The sequence below is a fragment of the Anas acuta genome, chromosome 24, assembly GCF_963932015.1.
Source record: "Anas acuta chromosome 24, bAnaAcu1.1, whole genome shotgun sequence".
Classification (NCBI taxonomy): Eukaryota; Metazoa; Chordata; class Aves; order Anseriformes; family Anatidae; genus Anas; species Anas acuta.
Window position 1 is genome coordinate 4,131,944 of NC_089002.1, and position 13,078 is coordinate 4,145,021.

Here is a 13,078-nt window from a genome sequence, read left to right on the forward strand (position 1 = left end):
CTGGCGGGTCCTCGTGGACCTGGCTTCCATCGAGACAAGCGTCAGGAGGAAAGCACGAAGGTGCCTTGGGTTCTGCCACCGCTTGGTGCAGGGCGGGTTTGTCCAAATTATAGCAAAGAAGAGAGAGTTGTGGGGTAACGTGCACAGCTTAACCCCTCGGTGCATGGAAATCCCTCCTGAAAGCTCTTCCCCAGCAGGAGCCCAGTTAAAAACCACTAATGGGGCCCTCTGTGTCGTCCTAAGAGCGCAATCCTTCGTGCATGGAGTCTCCTCTGCAAGCCCGTGGGTTTCTCTCGTCCAGGGTCATTTTGGGACTTTGTAAAGTACTAGAGGTAAGAGCGGGAATGGAAACAGGAGATAACACAACTGCTGATAACCCATGTTAATCTTTCCAGCCTCTTCCTGGAAACCCTTTTTCATTTCTCTTTCAAGGAAGTCTTTGATAGCCCTATCGAATCCAAAAGGAGTTGAGTAGCCGCGAACTGGACTCTTGCAGGTTTGGATTATTCCCAAGAAGTTGTTCTTATCGGCTTTTTTTTCTTTTTTTTCACCATTGTTTTTCAAAAAATAGCTTGTAGGTACAATGGCAGTAGCCACTGGTGTTTGACTTCAGAGTTTTCAAAATATTCCTTAGCGCTATGGGAAAGTCTCATGCAAATATTTTGGGTGCGCTGATAAACCTCAGGCATGCGTGGGACCCTGATGCAGGGAGATAGCGAGCGTTTGGGGGTATATAAGGGTGTGCTGTGGGGCTTCAAAGGTCTCCTCGGAAGCTGCCAGCAAGGGGAAGATCACCATGAAGTGGCTGCTCCTTGCCCTGGTGTGCCTGCACCTCTCCGAGGGGCTGCTGAGGTGAGCGCAGAGGAAACTCGGTCGTGGTTCAGGATCAGGGTCGTAATAGGATGGGGGCAAAGTCAGGAAGGGCGGCGGTGGGAAATCTGTTGGGGGTCTTAGGTTTTATCTGGGGCCAGCGCTTAGTATTGTGGAGAACTCCTTAGACCATGGTCATATTGGGTTGGCTTTCACATTAAAAAATAATCGTAAATTGTATTTCACAGTGCAGCTCGCTGTATCCCAAGAAGTCATGGCCAAGGCAGGCCTGATGGCAAACTCATTTTTCATTAGTTGAAGGGATCAGGATCCAAAGGCCAGGACTCTTCCCGTGGCCAGGACTGGGTCACCTCCCTCCAGGGATGTGCTGATCAGAGCAAATCTGCCCGTGGGAGATGGGGCAGGCAGGGGATGGAGGCAGAAAAGATGGATAGAGGAATAAAATTGAAGGAGCTGGAGAGGTGGAGGCTTGTTTTGCCCCACACTGACCTGGTGATTTTGCTCCTTGCGTGCAGGATTCCTCTGAAGAAAGGCAAGTCCATACGGGAAGCCATGAAGGAGAAGGGGGTGCTCCACGAGTACCTGCAGCAGCACCGCTACCACGACCCTGCCTACAAGTTCTTCAGCAGCTTCTCCAGCATCTACGAGCCCCTGTCCAACAGCATGGAGGTGAGCATCCACTCATTGCTTAAATTAAGGGAGAGGAGAGACGGGAAAACCGAAATGAGAAAAGAGACGTTTGGGAAGTTCCTCGTAGGACCTTGAAGCTCAATATTTATTTCGGCAGCTGCTCTTGTGGCTGTGTAGGGAAGGAGGAAACATTTCTGTTAGTGCGCATGGAGCTGCTCAGCTGTGTGCTGATTTCTGTTTTGGAAACACACCCAGAGCAGCTCGTGGGGCACTGAGAGAAGGCTCCGTGCGCCCTGAGCAGCTCCCAAACACAGCTGCTGCCACCGCCTCTGTGCCACCGGGAGCTGTGCTTGGGGGGAGAGCCCGAGCCAAGAGCGATGCTGTGCTCCGGGCTAAATGTGCGCGGCTGTTTTAACCCCCCCTTGCTGGGAGCGAGGCGGTGTCAATGGTCAGGGGAGCAGAGCACTGACCCTGGCAGACCCTCCAGCCCCATGGAGCGGTGCTGGAAACCCCTGTCCCAAAATGCCAGCGGGGCTGAGTTTTATCAAGCGCACCTCATGGTGCTGTTTGTTGGCTGAGGATGGGATGCAAGGAGTGTCCCCTTTCCTCCAGATGTCCTACTACGGGGAGATCAGCATCGGGACCCCTCCCCAGAACTTCCTGGTGCTCTTCGACACCGGCTCCTCCAACCTCTGGGTGCCCTCCACCCTGTGCCAGAGCCAGGCCTGCAGTGAGTAGCTCCTGGGTGGTAAAAAAATAAGGCTGAGGGTGGGCGATCCCTTTGGATCCTAGACTTCAGAGGTCCTAGCCAAGTCAGGGGGATGCTTCTTTTGGCCACTGTTGTATTTAGGGCTTGCCTTACTGCTTGTTTTATCAAAAGCAGCCCCTGGCTGGAGCCGTCACCCTTCTGCTTTGCTCTCCCAATCCAGCCAACCACAACCTGTTCAACCCCAACGAGTCCTCCACGTTTTCAACCCAGGACGAGTACTTCTCCCTGCAGTACGGGACGGGCAGCCTCACCGGCATCTTCGGCTACGACACGGTCACAGTGAGTGACACCGCGGCGGGGGGGGGGAACGAGGGGCGCCCCAGTTCCCCGTGCGCCCTTGGGATGAGAGTGCGGACCCGGAAAAAAAGCAGGTTGATTGCTTCTGGGGTTTTCCCTCGGGAGCAAAAAGGGGAAAATTTATGGCTTGGCTCTAACAGTCTCTTATTGTGCGTAACACATGGTATTTGTACTGCTTTTGGCTCGCCGCCCCGCTGCGTAGCCCAGTGTCCTGCTGCCTCCTGGGGTCCCGCTGCCCTGGGCTGTGCTCTCAGGTGAGCTCTGCCCCTTTTCTCTCCCCCCCTAGATCCAAGGCCTGTCCATCACCAACCAGGAGTTCGGCCTGAGTGAGACCGAGCCTGGCACCAACTTTGTGTACGCCCCGTTCGATGGCATCCTGGGGCTGGCCTTCCCTTCCCTTTCTGCCGGCGGTGCCACCACGGTGATGCAGGGCATGCTGCAGCAAAGCCTGCTGGATTCCCCCGTCTTCAGCTTCTACCTGAGCGGGTAAGGATGCACCCCTTCCCCTTTTTTCCTTCCATTTTGTGCAGCCTTCGTGCCCTCCAGGAATATTCCCTTTATTTTTGTTGTTGCAAATCTCATGAAACCTTCAGGGGGGGCTGGAAATCCGCGCTTTGTTCCTGCTCTCCTCCCTGTTCAACCTTTTCCCCTCCCTGTTCCTCTTGCTGGCACGCACCAGGCTAGCAGAAGGTGGCCACCGATGGCTGCAAACACCCGAATGTGTCCCTGTGCCTTCCTCCCGCAGGCAGGAGGGCAGCCAGGGCGGAGAGCTCGTCTTCGGAGGCGTCGACCCCAACCTGTACACGGGGCAGATCACCTGGACCCCCGTCACCCAGGCCGGCTACTGGCAGATCGGGATCGAAGAGTAAGATGCTGCTTTCTCCAGCTTCCTCTTGCTTCTCTTAGATCTGCAGCCACCAGGGGAACCTTTCTGCCATCGCTGGTGGCTTCGAAGATTTCAGCTTTTGGGCGTTTTGGGGCTCTGGGGTCTCATCTTCACTCTGCTTATGTGTAACCAGAGAAAAACATCCTTTAATGGTGCAGGTTGTGGAGGCAGAATTCAATCATTTCTCGTGCTCCTGTCCTGTGTCCATCCTGCAGCAGGTCAGGGCGCATTTCACGAGCACTTTGCCTTCTCCTCCCGCAGCTTCTCCATCGGTGGGCAGAGCAGCGGGTGGTGTAGCCAGGGCTGCCAGGGAATCGTCGACACGGGAACCTCGCTCCTCACCGTCCCCACTCAGGTCTTCACCCAGCTGATGCAGTACATCGGGGCTCAGGCTGACGGCGATGGCCAGGTGAGAGCAGGCTGGGCAACAGGAGGGCTGGATAAGTTGGGTGCATCTGGCACAAGCAGGCAGTTGGGTTGGAGGGGCATCGGAAATCCCGTTTTACCTCTAATTTTGGTGGAGGAAATGATGGATCTGATAAAATCTGCCTTCCTGGGTTTGGGGGTAGCAGCTTGTGCCTGTCAGCCGTGTCCCAGCAGATGCACGGAGCCCCCCGGCTACAAACCAGCCCTGGTTTTCTCTTTCCCTAGTACGTGGCGAGCTGCAGCAACATCGGGAGCATGCCCACCCTCACCTTTGTCATCAGCGGCACCAGCTTCCCCCTGCCTCCCTCCGCCTACATGCTCCAGGTACAGCATCCTAAACCCCATCCTAAACCCCAGTGCTGCTCCCGGTGGGCTCTGAGCCCCAAGGGATGAGGCAGAGCAGGGGGCTGGAGGGGGGCACGGTGGTCACAGCCTTGCTGAGAGACCCCCGTGGGTAGGGAGAGCTCGGAGCTGGCGTTTTCCAGCACGGATCTTTCCTCCCACCAGAGCAACAGCGGCTACTGCACCGTCGGGATCGAGTCCACCTACCTGCCCTCCCAGAACGGGCAGCCGCTGTGGATTCTCGGCGACGTCTTCCTGAGGTCCTACTACTCCATCTACGACATGGGCAACAACCAAGTGGGCTTCGCCACTGCTGTGTGAGCGGCCCCGGGGCCACCGCTGACCCCGTTGCTGCTCGCCCTGGCCCCACGTCCCAGCTCCTCGCGCCTCCATGTGCTGGAGCATCTCCTTCCCTGCAAAACCCCCTTAGACGTCTCTGTTGGAAATTGCTTTCTTTCCAAAGGGCACTACAAAGAAATAAAAGTCCGTAAAAGTAAGATAAAGCACGTGTGCTTTTCTTTTTTATTATTTTTTATTTTTTTTTTCTCATAATGTGTATTTTCCTGTTCTTGGTACAAACGAGCCTGAGAATATTCTCATATTCATATGAGAATATGAGAATATGAATATGAACTCTCATATTCAATGAGAGCAGATGAAAACAACCAACTGCTGCAGGCAGACTCCACGTTAAACCAAGCACAAGGGCACGAGGGCCCTTGTTATTTAGCTACAAGAATCTTAGGAAGCGGCCAGGCGTTAGGCAAACGAACATCTCAGGCTTGAAATGCTTGGGGTGGCCAGGACACCTGCTGATGGCTCCTCTCTTGCTGTTCTTGCACTGTCAGGGCTGTGGATTTCTGCTGTCTGCTCTGCAAGGAGCTGGCAGGGCTCGTGGCTGAGCTGGGATGTTACACCTGCGCTTTTGGAAAGGAAACCAGAAGTGAGAAGAGGGACGTGGTCAGATCCTGCTGAGAGGAGATGCCCCGTGCCCAGCAGTGCAGGTGAGAGCTGCCCCGTGCAAGGACACACGGCCACCGATGTCAGAAGCTGCAACCCCCTGATTTGCCTAAATCCCTCAGCAAACAAACCCCATCTAACACTTTTGGGGTCAAAAAGTGCCAAAAGCAGAATGTTTGTGCGTGCTGTAGAGGGCACCTTATTCCTTTGTCTGGTGGCAAGCCCGAGTCCCCGTGGGGACCTGCAGATAACACTCGGTATATTGACGTTTTGATAACCGATCTTTGCTTTCAGCCAGAATTTGCCTTTTATCCAATCTTAATAAGTTGATCTTTCTATCAATCCTGCTGGCAAACAAGATAATTGCTTTACTACAGTCTCAATATCCAGCAAAGGACACGCGCTTCCCTGTGCTCCCGGGAGAGTGAAATACGTGCACAGCACCGACACAGGATGAGCGCCGCGGCAGATAACGGAGGGCAGCGAGGAGCCGGGCTGCTCGGCGCAGGGTCCTGGGGGGGCACGGGGTGCTGAGCTGTGGGGTCATCCCCTCCAGGCTGGGTTTGTCTTGGCCAGGCCCTGCTGTGGCTCCTGGAGGGGTCCTGGTGCTGCAGGCGAGTCTGCAGGATGGCACAGGGGCAGGGCGAGGATGTGAGTTGTGTTCAGATGGAACCTGCTCAACACAAATTGTTTTTTTTTTAGCAGGGGGGGATGCTGGATGTCACGGAGAGTGGTTATGTAGCTGCGGGATTCCCCACCTGGTTATCCCCCAGGATGCTTTAATGGGGTAAAGCATCGTGCTCAGCAGCTGCCCGCATGCTTCTGGGCAGAGTCACAAAAAGACGCAGGGTTCAGCTGCCCCCATGGGGACCGACTGCCCTGGGGTGACATTCCGGTGTCACCCGGTCACGTACCGCCACCCGTGCTCCTGTAGGAAGTCCCATAGGTGCGGCTTTATCCAAAACTTCTCAGCTTTCCCGCTGCTAGAAAATATTTAGGTGAAAACCCCAAACGCTTCGGTCCATTTGCTCTGGTTGTTGGCCGTTTGGGAGATCCGTGTTTGCGGGTCTCTTTTTTCACAGGAAAAAAAAATAACAATTAAAAAAAAAAAAGCAAACCAGCAATTTCCTGACCTTCAGTGCCGGGGTGAGGACCCCACGTGTGAAGCTGCATCTTCATGCCCCGGAGCTCTCCCTCCGCAGGGTGTTAGCTGTCCCCGAGGCAGGTAGCACAGCACCTGCTTTTCAACCCAGGATGAAGCCCATCCATTGTTCCTTATATATATATCTATATAATTTTTTAAGTGATTTTTGTCCTAACCAGTGTGAAAGTGGATGGAAACCGGCTGGACTTGGGCAGTGGAGGACTCTGAAGCTGCTGAAGGAGCGGAGAAGGACGGAGCAGGAGGCAGAAGGGCGCTGAGGCCACCTAGGAGGGGGCAGGAGAAGGAACCTGGTGGGCTCACCGAGCCCCTGGGTGGGCAGCAGAGCAGCACAGGTCTGCGACCAGCTCTGGAAAAGCCTCGGCTCCAGCACCCGCTGCTCCTCCACGCCAGAAGCTCCTCGTGGCAGAGCCGGGTCTGCCGGGGTGGCTGAAAGGGAGGCAAAAGAGCCCCGAGGTTCCTCCCCGCGCTGCGAGCTGTGAGCGCCTTTGTTTTGGGCAAGGTGGAACAGGTTTGAGAGAAAACGGCTCCAGCGTGCTGACTTTTTGATAACTCCTCTCCCCGCTGCGATAAGAAGTGGCCCCTTAACCGCTGGCGATGCTTTGATGTGGCCACTGAAGGCGCGAGTCGCTCTGTTCTCATCTGGGCGCCTCGCTAAGGACACAAAATTCCCCAGCTCCTCGTGGCCCCAAATACAAAGAAACCCTTCAAGCCGGGGTTACGGGTTCTGCTAATGGAAAACAGAGGTCAGCAGATAAGGGGGGGGGTCACTGCTGGCTGTTATAAAGCCGGGGAGCCCGGGTGGCTCACCCAGCTGCTGCAGCCTGCGGAGGGGATGCGCGGAGCCGGGGGTGCCCGCACCATGAAGTGGCTCGTCCTGGCCGTGCTGTGCCTCCAGCTCTCGGAGGGGGTGGTGAGGTGGGTCTGGGGGAGCGGGAAGAGCTCAGCAAGCAGAGCCCGGCTGGGTTTGTAGCCCCCGTGTGCTGTGCTACCCGAGGATAAGGTGTTTTCGTGCACATCTGGCCTCGTGCCTCGCCGTAAGCCATCGTCCTGCACCAGCACCAGCCCAGGATGCGCCCCTGGCTAGGAGGGGACCCTGGAGAAGCACCCAGCAGCCGAGCAGAGGGCTCACGGCTCCTGGAGGAGGCATCACCTGAAAATGCCCAGCCTCCTGATTTCCTGCTTTTTAATTTATTTTTTAATTTCTCCCTCTGTGCAGGATCCAGCTGAGGAAATACAAGTCCGCACGGGAGTTGATGAGGGAGGCGGGCGTGCTGAAGGACTACCTGAAGAAAATGAAGCATGACCCAGCCAGGAGATACCACTTCGGTCGGAGCTACCTCGTGCACGAGCCCATGGCCAGCCATCTGGATGTGAGTACAGGTTCCCCCTTCGCTTCCAGCTGTCGGAGCAAGCTGTCTGCCCGAGGGCCTCCAGGGCCGTGAGATTTCTTTGTCTCGCTCCTTTTTAAGCTTCTACGTGAGATTTTAGACAAGTTTTCTCCCAGCCGAGTCAGCAGCCCGAAAATCTCCGCTTTTCTCTCTGCACCAAAAGAAATATTTCATGTCACTTTATCTGGGAGCAAAAGCAGGGTGGGCGTTCAGTCCCTCCCTCCTACCGTGCTGCTGTAAGGCTGAGCCTGGGTTTTCCAGCATCCCTGACAAGTGTTGGGTCCCAACACGGGGCTGGGAGGTGAAAACCTGTCCCGGGGCCGTGGGGACATCGTGCCTCTCATCCGCAGTCTTCCTTCTTCGGGGAGATCAGCCTCGGGACCCCCCCGCAGAGCTTCCTGGTGCTCTTTGACACCGGCTCCTCCAACCTCTGGGTGCCCTCCACCCTGTGCCAGACGGCGGCTTGCAGTGAGTACCAGCAGGGGCGATGCTTGCCTTGCACAAAGCCCCCCCACGGAGCACAGCACAGTCCCGGCACACGGGAAAAATCACGGCTGCCCCAAAAGCATCCCCGGTGCCTTTCTGGGGCTTTCTGAGGACACGGAGCCTGTTCCTTTATGTGGCTGGCTAATGACGGTGTCCAAATCTCTGTGGGTGTCCTCAGGGTGCTGAAATCACAGCGCTGGTGCTTGGCTCTCCGTGGATGAGCTCACACTGGGAACCTGACAGGGTTATGGTCATTCCCTCGAGGGGATGCAGACAAAGCAGGGATGCAAAACTCCTGCCTTAGAAACAGCCGCAGGGCAGATCCCCAGCCCGCCCTGCTCCCTCCCTGGGCATCATCCTGTGCCCCCCCGGTGTGATATCGGGCGGTGGCATCCCCAGGAGCTCCCTCACCTCCTCTCTCACACAGAAAATCACGCCACGTTCGACCCCAGAGCCTCCTCCACCTTCATCAACAACGGCCGGACCTACACCCTGAGCTACGGCAGCGGCTCGCTGACAGTGCAGCTGGGCTACGACACGCTGAAGGTGGGCACAGCCCTGCTCCGGCTGAGTTCCCTGATGGAAAGAGCCTGGGGGGTGGCTTTCGGGCAGGTCTCGTGTCTCCTGTAGACAAGATTTGCACAAACCAGGTCCTGAGATGGGTAGGAGCAGCATAAAGGGGTTATTGAGCCCTTTAGTTACCCAGCTGGGGTTCTATCTTTTTTTTTTTTTAGCATGATTCCTAGTGGTTTTTCCAGGTGCCCGGTGCTATTTCCACCAGCTGTGAGCTTGCCGTGTGCTCTCCGGGCTTGCACTCTTTGGCTTTGCACCACCACGGCTGACGTGGCACCCCATTCCCCTCCAGATCCAGAACATCAAGGTCAAACACCAGGAGTTCGGGCTGAGCAAGAACGAGCCCTCCGAGCCCTTTTACTATGCCCAGTTCGACGGGATCATGGGCATGGCTTACCCCTCGCTGGCCGTGGGAGGGACGCCCACCGTGCTGCAGGGCATGCTGCAGCAGAACCAGCTCACCCAGCCCATCTTCAGCTTCTACTTCTCCCGGTAAAACCCTCCTGCAGGTCCCACGTGTGTGCGTGTGTCCCTCCGATTGCCCCCACGCTGCTCCCTCAGGAATTTATCCCTCTGATCCGTGCGCATCGCGGCTTTCTGGATCTCCTTGTGCCGCCCTAACCCCGCTGTTTTCACAGCCACCCCACCTACAACTACGGGGGGGAGCTCATCCTCGGGGGAGTGGACAAGAGGCTGTACACCGGGGAGATCGTGTGGGCGCCGGTGACCCAGAAGCTGTACTGGCAGGTGGCGATTAACGAGTGAGTTGCGTTCGTCCCCGCCGGGCATCACCCGCTTGGGAAACCCAGCCTTGAGTTTTGCATCTTGGATGCTCCCAGGCTTTCAGACCCAGCCGGGACGGGCTGTGCTGCCCGTGGGTGTTTAAAGCGACTTCTTTCTTCCTTTTCTCCCCCCAGGTTTGCCATCGGAGGGTCGCCCACGGGCTGGTGCAGCCGGGGCTGCCAGGCCATCGTGGACACGGGGACGTTCCTGCTCACGGTGCCCCAGCAGTACCTGAACAGATTCCTGCAGGCCGTGGGCGCCCAGGAGACCAGCTACGGGGTAAGTGCAGGGCTGGCTTTGGAGGCAGGCACAGAGCAGGGGACGGTTGTGAGGAAGCCAGAAGCTCTGGGTTTGAACAGATCCTGCAAAAAAAAACCACGGTGTCTGCAGAGCACTGTGCTGGAGGCAGCCTGGTGCACGGCCAGGGCTCTGCGCACCTCTTGTGGTCGGTGCTGCTCCAGCCCTAAGCTCTCCATCACCCTGAGCTCCCCATCACCCCAAGCTCCCCATCACCCTGAGCTCCCCATCACCCTGAGCTCCCCGTCACCCTGAGCTCCCTGCCACCCTCTCTCCCCAGTACGCCGTTGAATGCAGCCAGATCCACAGCTTGCCCACCATCACCTTCGTCATCAACGGCACGGCGCTCCCGCTGCGCCCCTCTGCCTACGTCCTCAACGTACGTATCAGCCAGCAGCCTCACCCTGCTGGGTCCCGAAGGGAAAGGACCTGGTGTTGTTTTTTTTTTGGGGGGGGGGGGACGGCGATGCTCTCCCTCCCTGTACGAGCAGACCCCACCCCGCTGCAGGGTGCTGGTGCTTTCCTAGGCCCTGACTCCCCGTTATTCCCCCTTTGCAGAGCAATGGTTACTGCACCCTTGGCATCGAGGCCACCTACCTGGGCTCCCAGTACGGGCAGCCGCTCTGGATTTTGGGTGACGTCTTCCTAAAGGAGTATTACACCGTCTTCGACATGGCGAAAAACCGCGTCGGCTTCGCCCCATCGGCGGAGAGGAGGAGGCAGTGAAATCCAGCGAGCCTTGCTGGAGTGCTGTGGGGTCCCTACGGGGCTTTTTGACCCCTTTCGTGCCCTCTGCCTCTCCAAGGTTTCTGTGTGAGGTTGTTCTCTGTCTCCCGTTGCCAATAAACCACAGCACCTGCAAGTGCCTCTGCGCTGCGTTTGCTGGGCACCAGCCGAGGGCTCGTGTGTCTCCGACAGCAAGCAAAGCGCCGTGCCACGCTGCTGGGCAGCTTTCTGCAAAGTCAGCACGGGGAGAGCAGCAGGAGAGCTGTCCCTGTTCAAACCCAGCGCTTCCAGCGTGCTGCCTGCCCCCAGCAGCTGCTGGGACAGTCTCAGCCTTTATCCGTAGGGAATTCCTGAGCTCCTGCTTGGAGGCCGTGCTGCCGAGCGCCTGGGTGCAAGGGTGCCCAGCCTCTCCGTGAGGTTTTGCAGCTCAGCTGGGGGGTCTCAAACACAGGTGGTGTTGGTGTCAAACAGCAAACACAGCCCCAGGGAGAGGGGTTCCCCGAGGGGTTCCCCAAAGCCAGCTCTGCTCCGTACTGGTGCAGCTGTGTGCGCGTGTGAGCAACTGGGGACCAAAGAGCCGAGCCCCAGCAGCAGGGCCAGGCGCTCCCCACCTCCGTGCCTCTTGCTCTGGGCATCGAAAACCTCCCCAGGGTCTTGTGTGGGGAGTGAGCAACCTCCTGTGCCTCTGGATATGGCTTAGAAAACACCCGTGGTGAGGTCAGAGTGGGATACGAGCCCAGCTGAGGTTAGCCATGCTGTCCAAATGACCCTAAATCCTGTTTGATCAGGTAAGGCAACAGCCAGAGCGCTGGGAGGCGTGGGCTGGGGCAAGAAGGAGCCGGTCTTGGCACCTGGGAGCCGGCAGCGTCTTCTGCAGCAAGAGGAGAGCAGCCGGAGGCTCGGGTAACACCGCTTTCCTGGGATCCAGACTTGTTTCTTAGAAGCTCTTTATCACCGGGGCTCGTTATCAGATATATTAATAGCTCTGTCATCTCAGCAGAGAAAGGACACAAACTCCTCCGTGCTTTGTGTCAAAATATTGACACAGGCTGAGCGCAGCGATATGGAGATGAGGCAGGAGCAGATCGCAGGGAAGGGCATTTCTGCGCCGCGCAACAAAGCGTGGAGGGCTCGGGGAGCCGCAGCTGCTCCGGCAGCACAGCCCCGTGTGCTGGCCCTAAAAGGCTTAGGGCTCGTCCCAAAAAGAAGGATACAAAATCTGCACCACTGCCCGTGCAGATGAGGCTGCTGGGGACATGGGGACAGTCATTGTGGGGACCCATCGTCCCTAACACACCTGAGCATCCTTGGGGTAACGGCTAACGAGCTGCTGGGGATAATCTTTGGTCTTTTGGGGCTGGTTGAGTGGTTGGAGCTGGGTGGGTAAAATGCCTTCCAGGGCTGCTCTGCTGAGCGATTTCTAGCTCCACTCTTGCTTTCCTCAGGGGGCATTGGCAGGGTTATAGGGCACCGAGGGGCAGAAGGGGCAGAAAGGACAAATGCCAGGGAAGGGAGATGTTTTGGGGCCACGCGCTGCTGCCCAGGAGGCTCAGAATGGTGCCGAAACCCACCCCTACTGCTTGGTGCCAGCTGTAGGATGTAAAACATGCCGGGGGCTTGCACAGGAGAAATATTGCAGGCTGTGGCACCGCTTCACTAAATTTTGGCTGCGTGGAGAGGTTGAAGGAAGGTCGGCAGTGTCGGGAATTTCCATGTGATACGAAGGCACACATCGCCTTTGTTTCCTGGAAAGACTGAGCTAGTGGAAAGAGAAAATACCTTAGCCTCTGGAAAACAACAGAATCGTGCTTCTTATCGGCTGTCCTGTATTTGATTTCCGTACCAAACTGGCCGGCCTGGTAGCACCCAGGCGCCCGAGTAAGGTGGCAAACCGTGGCGAGAAGTGCGTGGGAAGCGCCGGCACCGGCTGGGCGCATTGGGGACGTGGTGGAGGCTGCTGCTGGCCCTGCTCTGCCTGCAGCCCGGGGAAGGGAAGGTGAGGCGAGCCTACAGGGATGGGGACGGCCATCCCCGTGCCCTGCAGCACCCCCCCGAGGAAGGGTGGATCTGTATGGGAGCGAGCGGGGTGCCGGAGGGGGCCCCGGAGCACCTCCAAGCGGAGCTGGGCAGGAAATACCAGCTCCAACGTGCCATGGCTGATGAACTACCTGGATGTAAGTGTGAAAGTTTCCTTTCTTCTTTTTTTTTTTTTTTTTTTTTTTTTTTTTCCTTCCTTCCTTCCTTTCTAGCTTCCTTCCCCCAGCTCTGGTGTTTTGGGACCGCTGCCTGCTCCGTGCTCTGGCAGCCTGGCGGCTCTGCTCCCATCCGTGCCATGCGTGCTGGGTGATGCTGGAAAACGAGGGCAGGAAGCAAGCCCGTCCCTACCCCAATCTGCTTTCCCTTGGACGAAGCTGAGTTTGATGGTTATGGGGCAGGTCTGAGTGCCACGGACTCAGGGTACGGCTCCTGGCCTCGCCGATGATTTTTGATGAGCTGTCACCAAGGCCTTGCTGTGCTGT

General features: G+C 57.1%; 2 protein-coding genes across 2 annotated transcripts; both read left to right on the top strand.

The window, feature by feature from the left end:
- The first annotated feature begins 587 nt into the window (after positions 1-587).
- LOC137843952 (gastricsin-like) lies at positions 588-4,673 on the top strand. Its single transcript, XM_068659778.1, has 9 exons — positions 588-852; positions 1,347-1,500; positions 2,074-2,191; positions 2,391-2,509; positions 2,814-3,013; positions 3,273-3,392; positions 3,675-3,822; positions 4,065-4,163; positions 4,347-4,673. The coding sequence occupies exons 1-9, from the start codon at positions 797-799 to the stop codon at positions 4,500-4,502; spliced, it is 1,170 nt and encodes a 389-aa protein (XP_068515879.1). The 5' UTR covers positions 588-796; the 3' UTR covers positions 4,503-4,673.
- Positions 4,674-6,543: 1,870 nt separating this feature from the next.
- Positions 6,544-10,676, top strand: LOC137843951 (pepsin B-like). Its single transcript, XM_068659777.1, has 9 exons — positions 6,544-7,221; positions 7,523-7,676; positions 8,045-8,162; positions 8,608-8,726; positions 9,046-9,245; positions 9,392-9,514; positions 9,671-9,815; positions 10,114-10,212; positions 10,392-10,676. Exons 1-9 carry the CDS (start codon positions 7,037-7,039, stop codon positions 10,557-10,559), a joined length of 1,311 nt encoding a protein of 436 aa, XP_068515878.1. The 5' UTR covers positions 6,544-7,036; the 3' UTR covers positions 10,560-10,676.
- Positions 10,677-13,078: the final 2,402 nt, after the last annotated feature.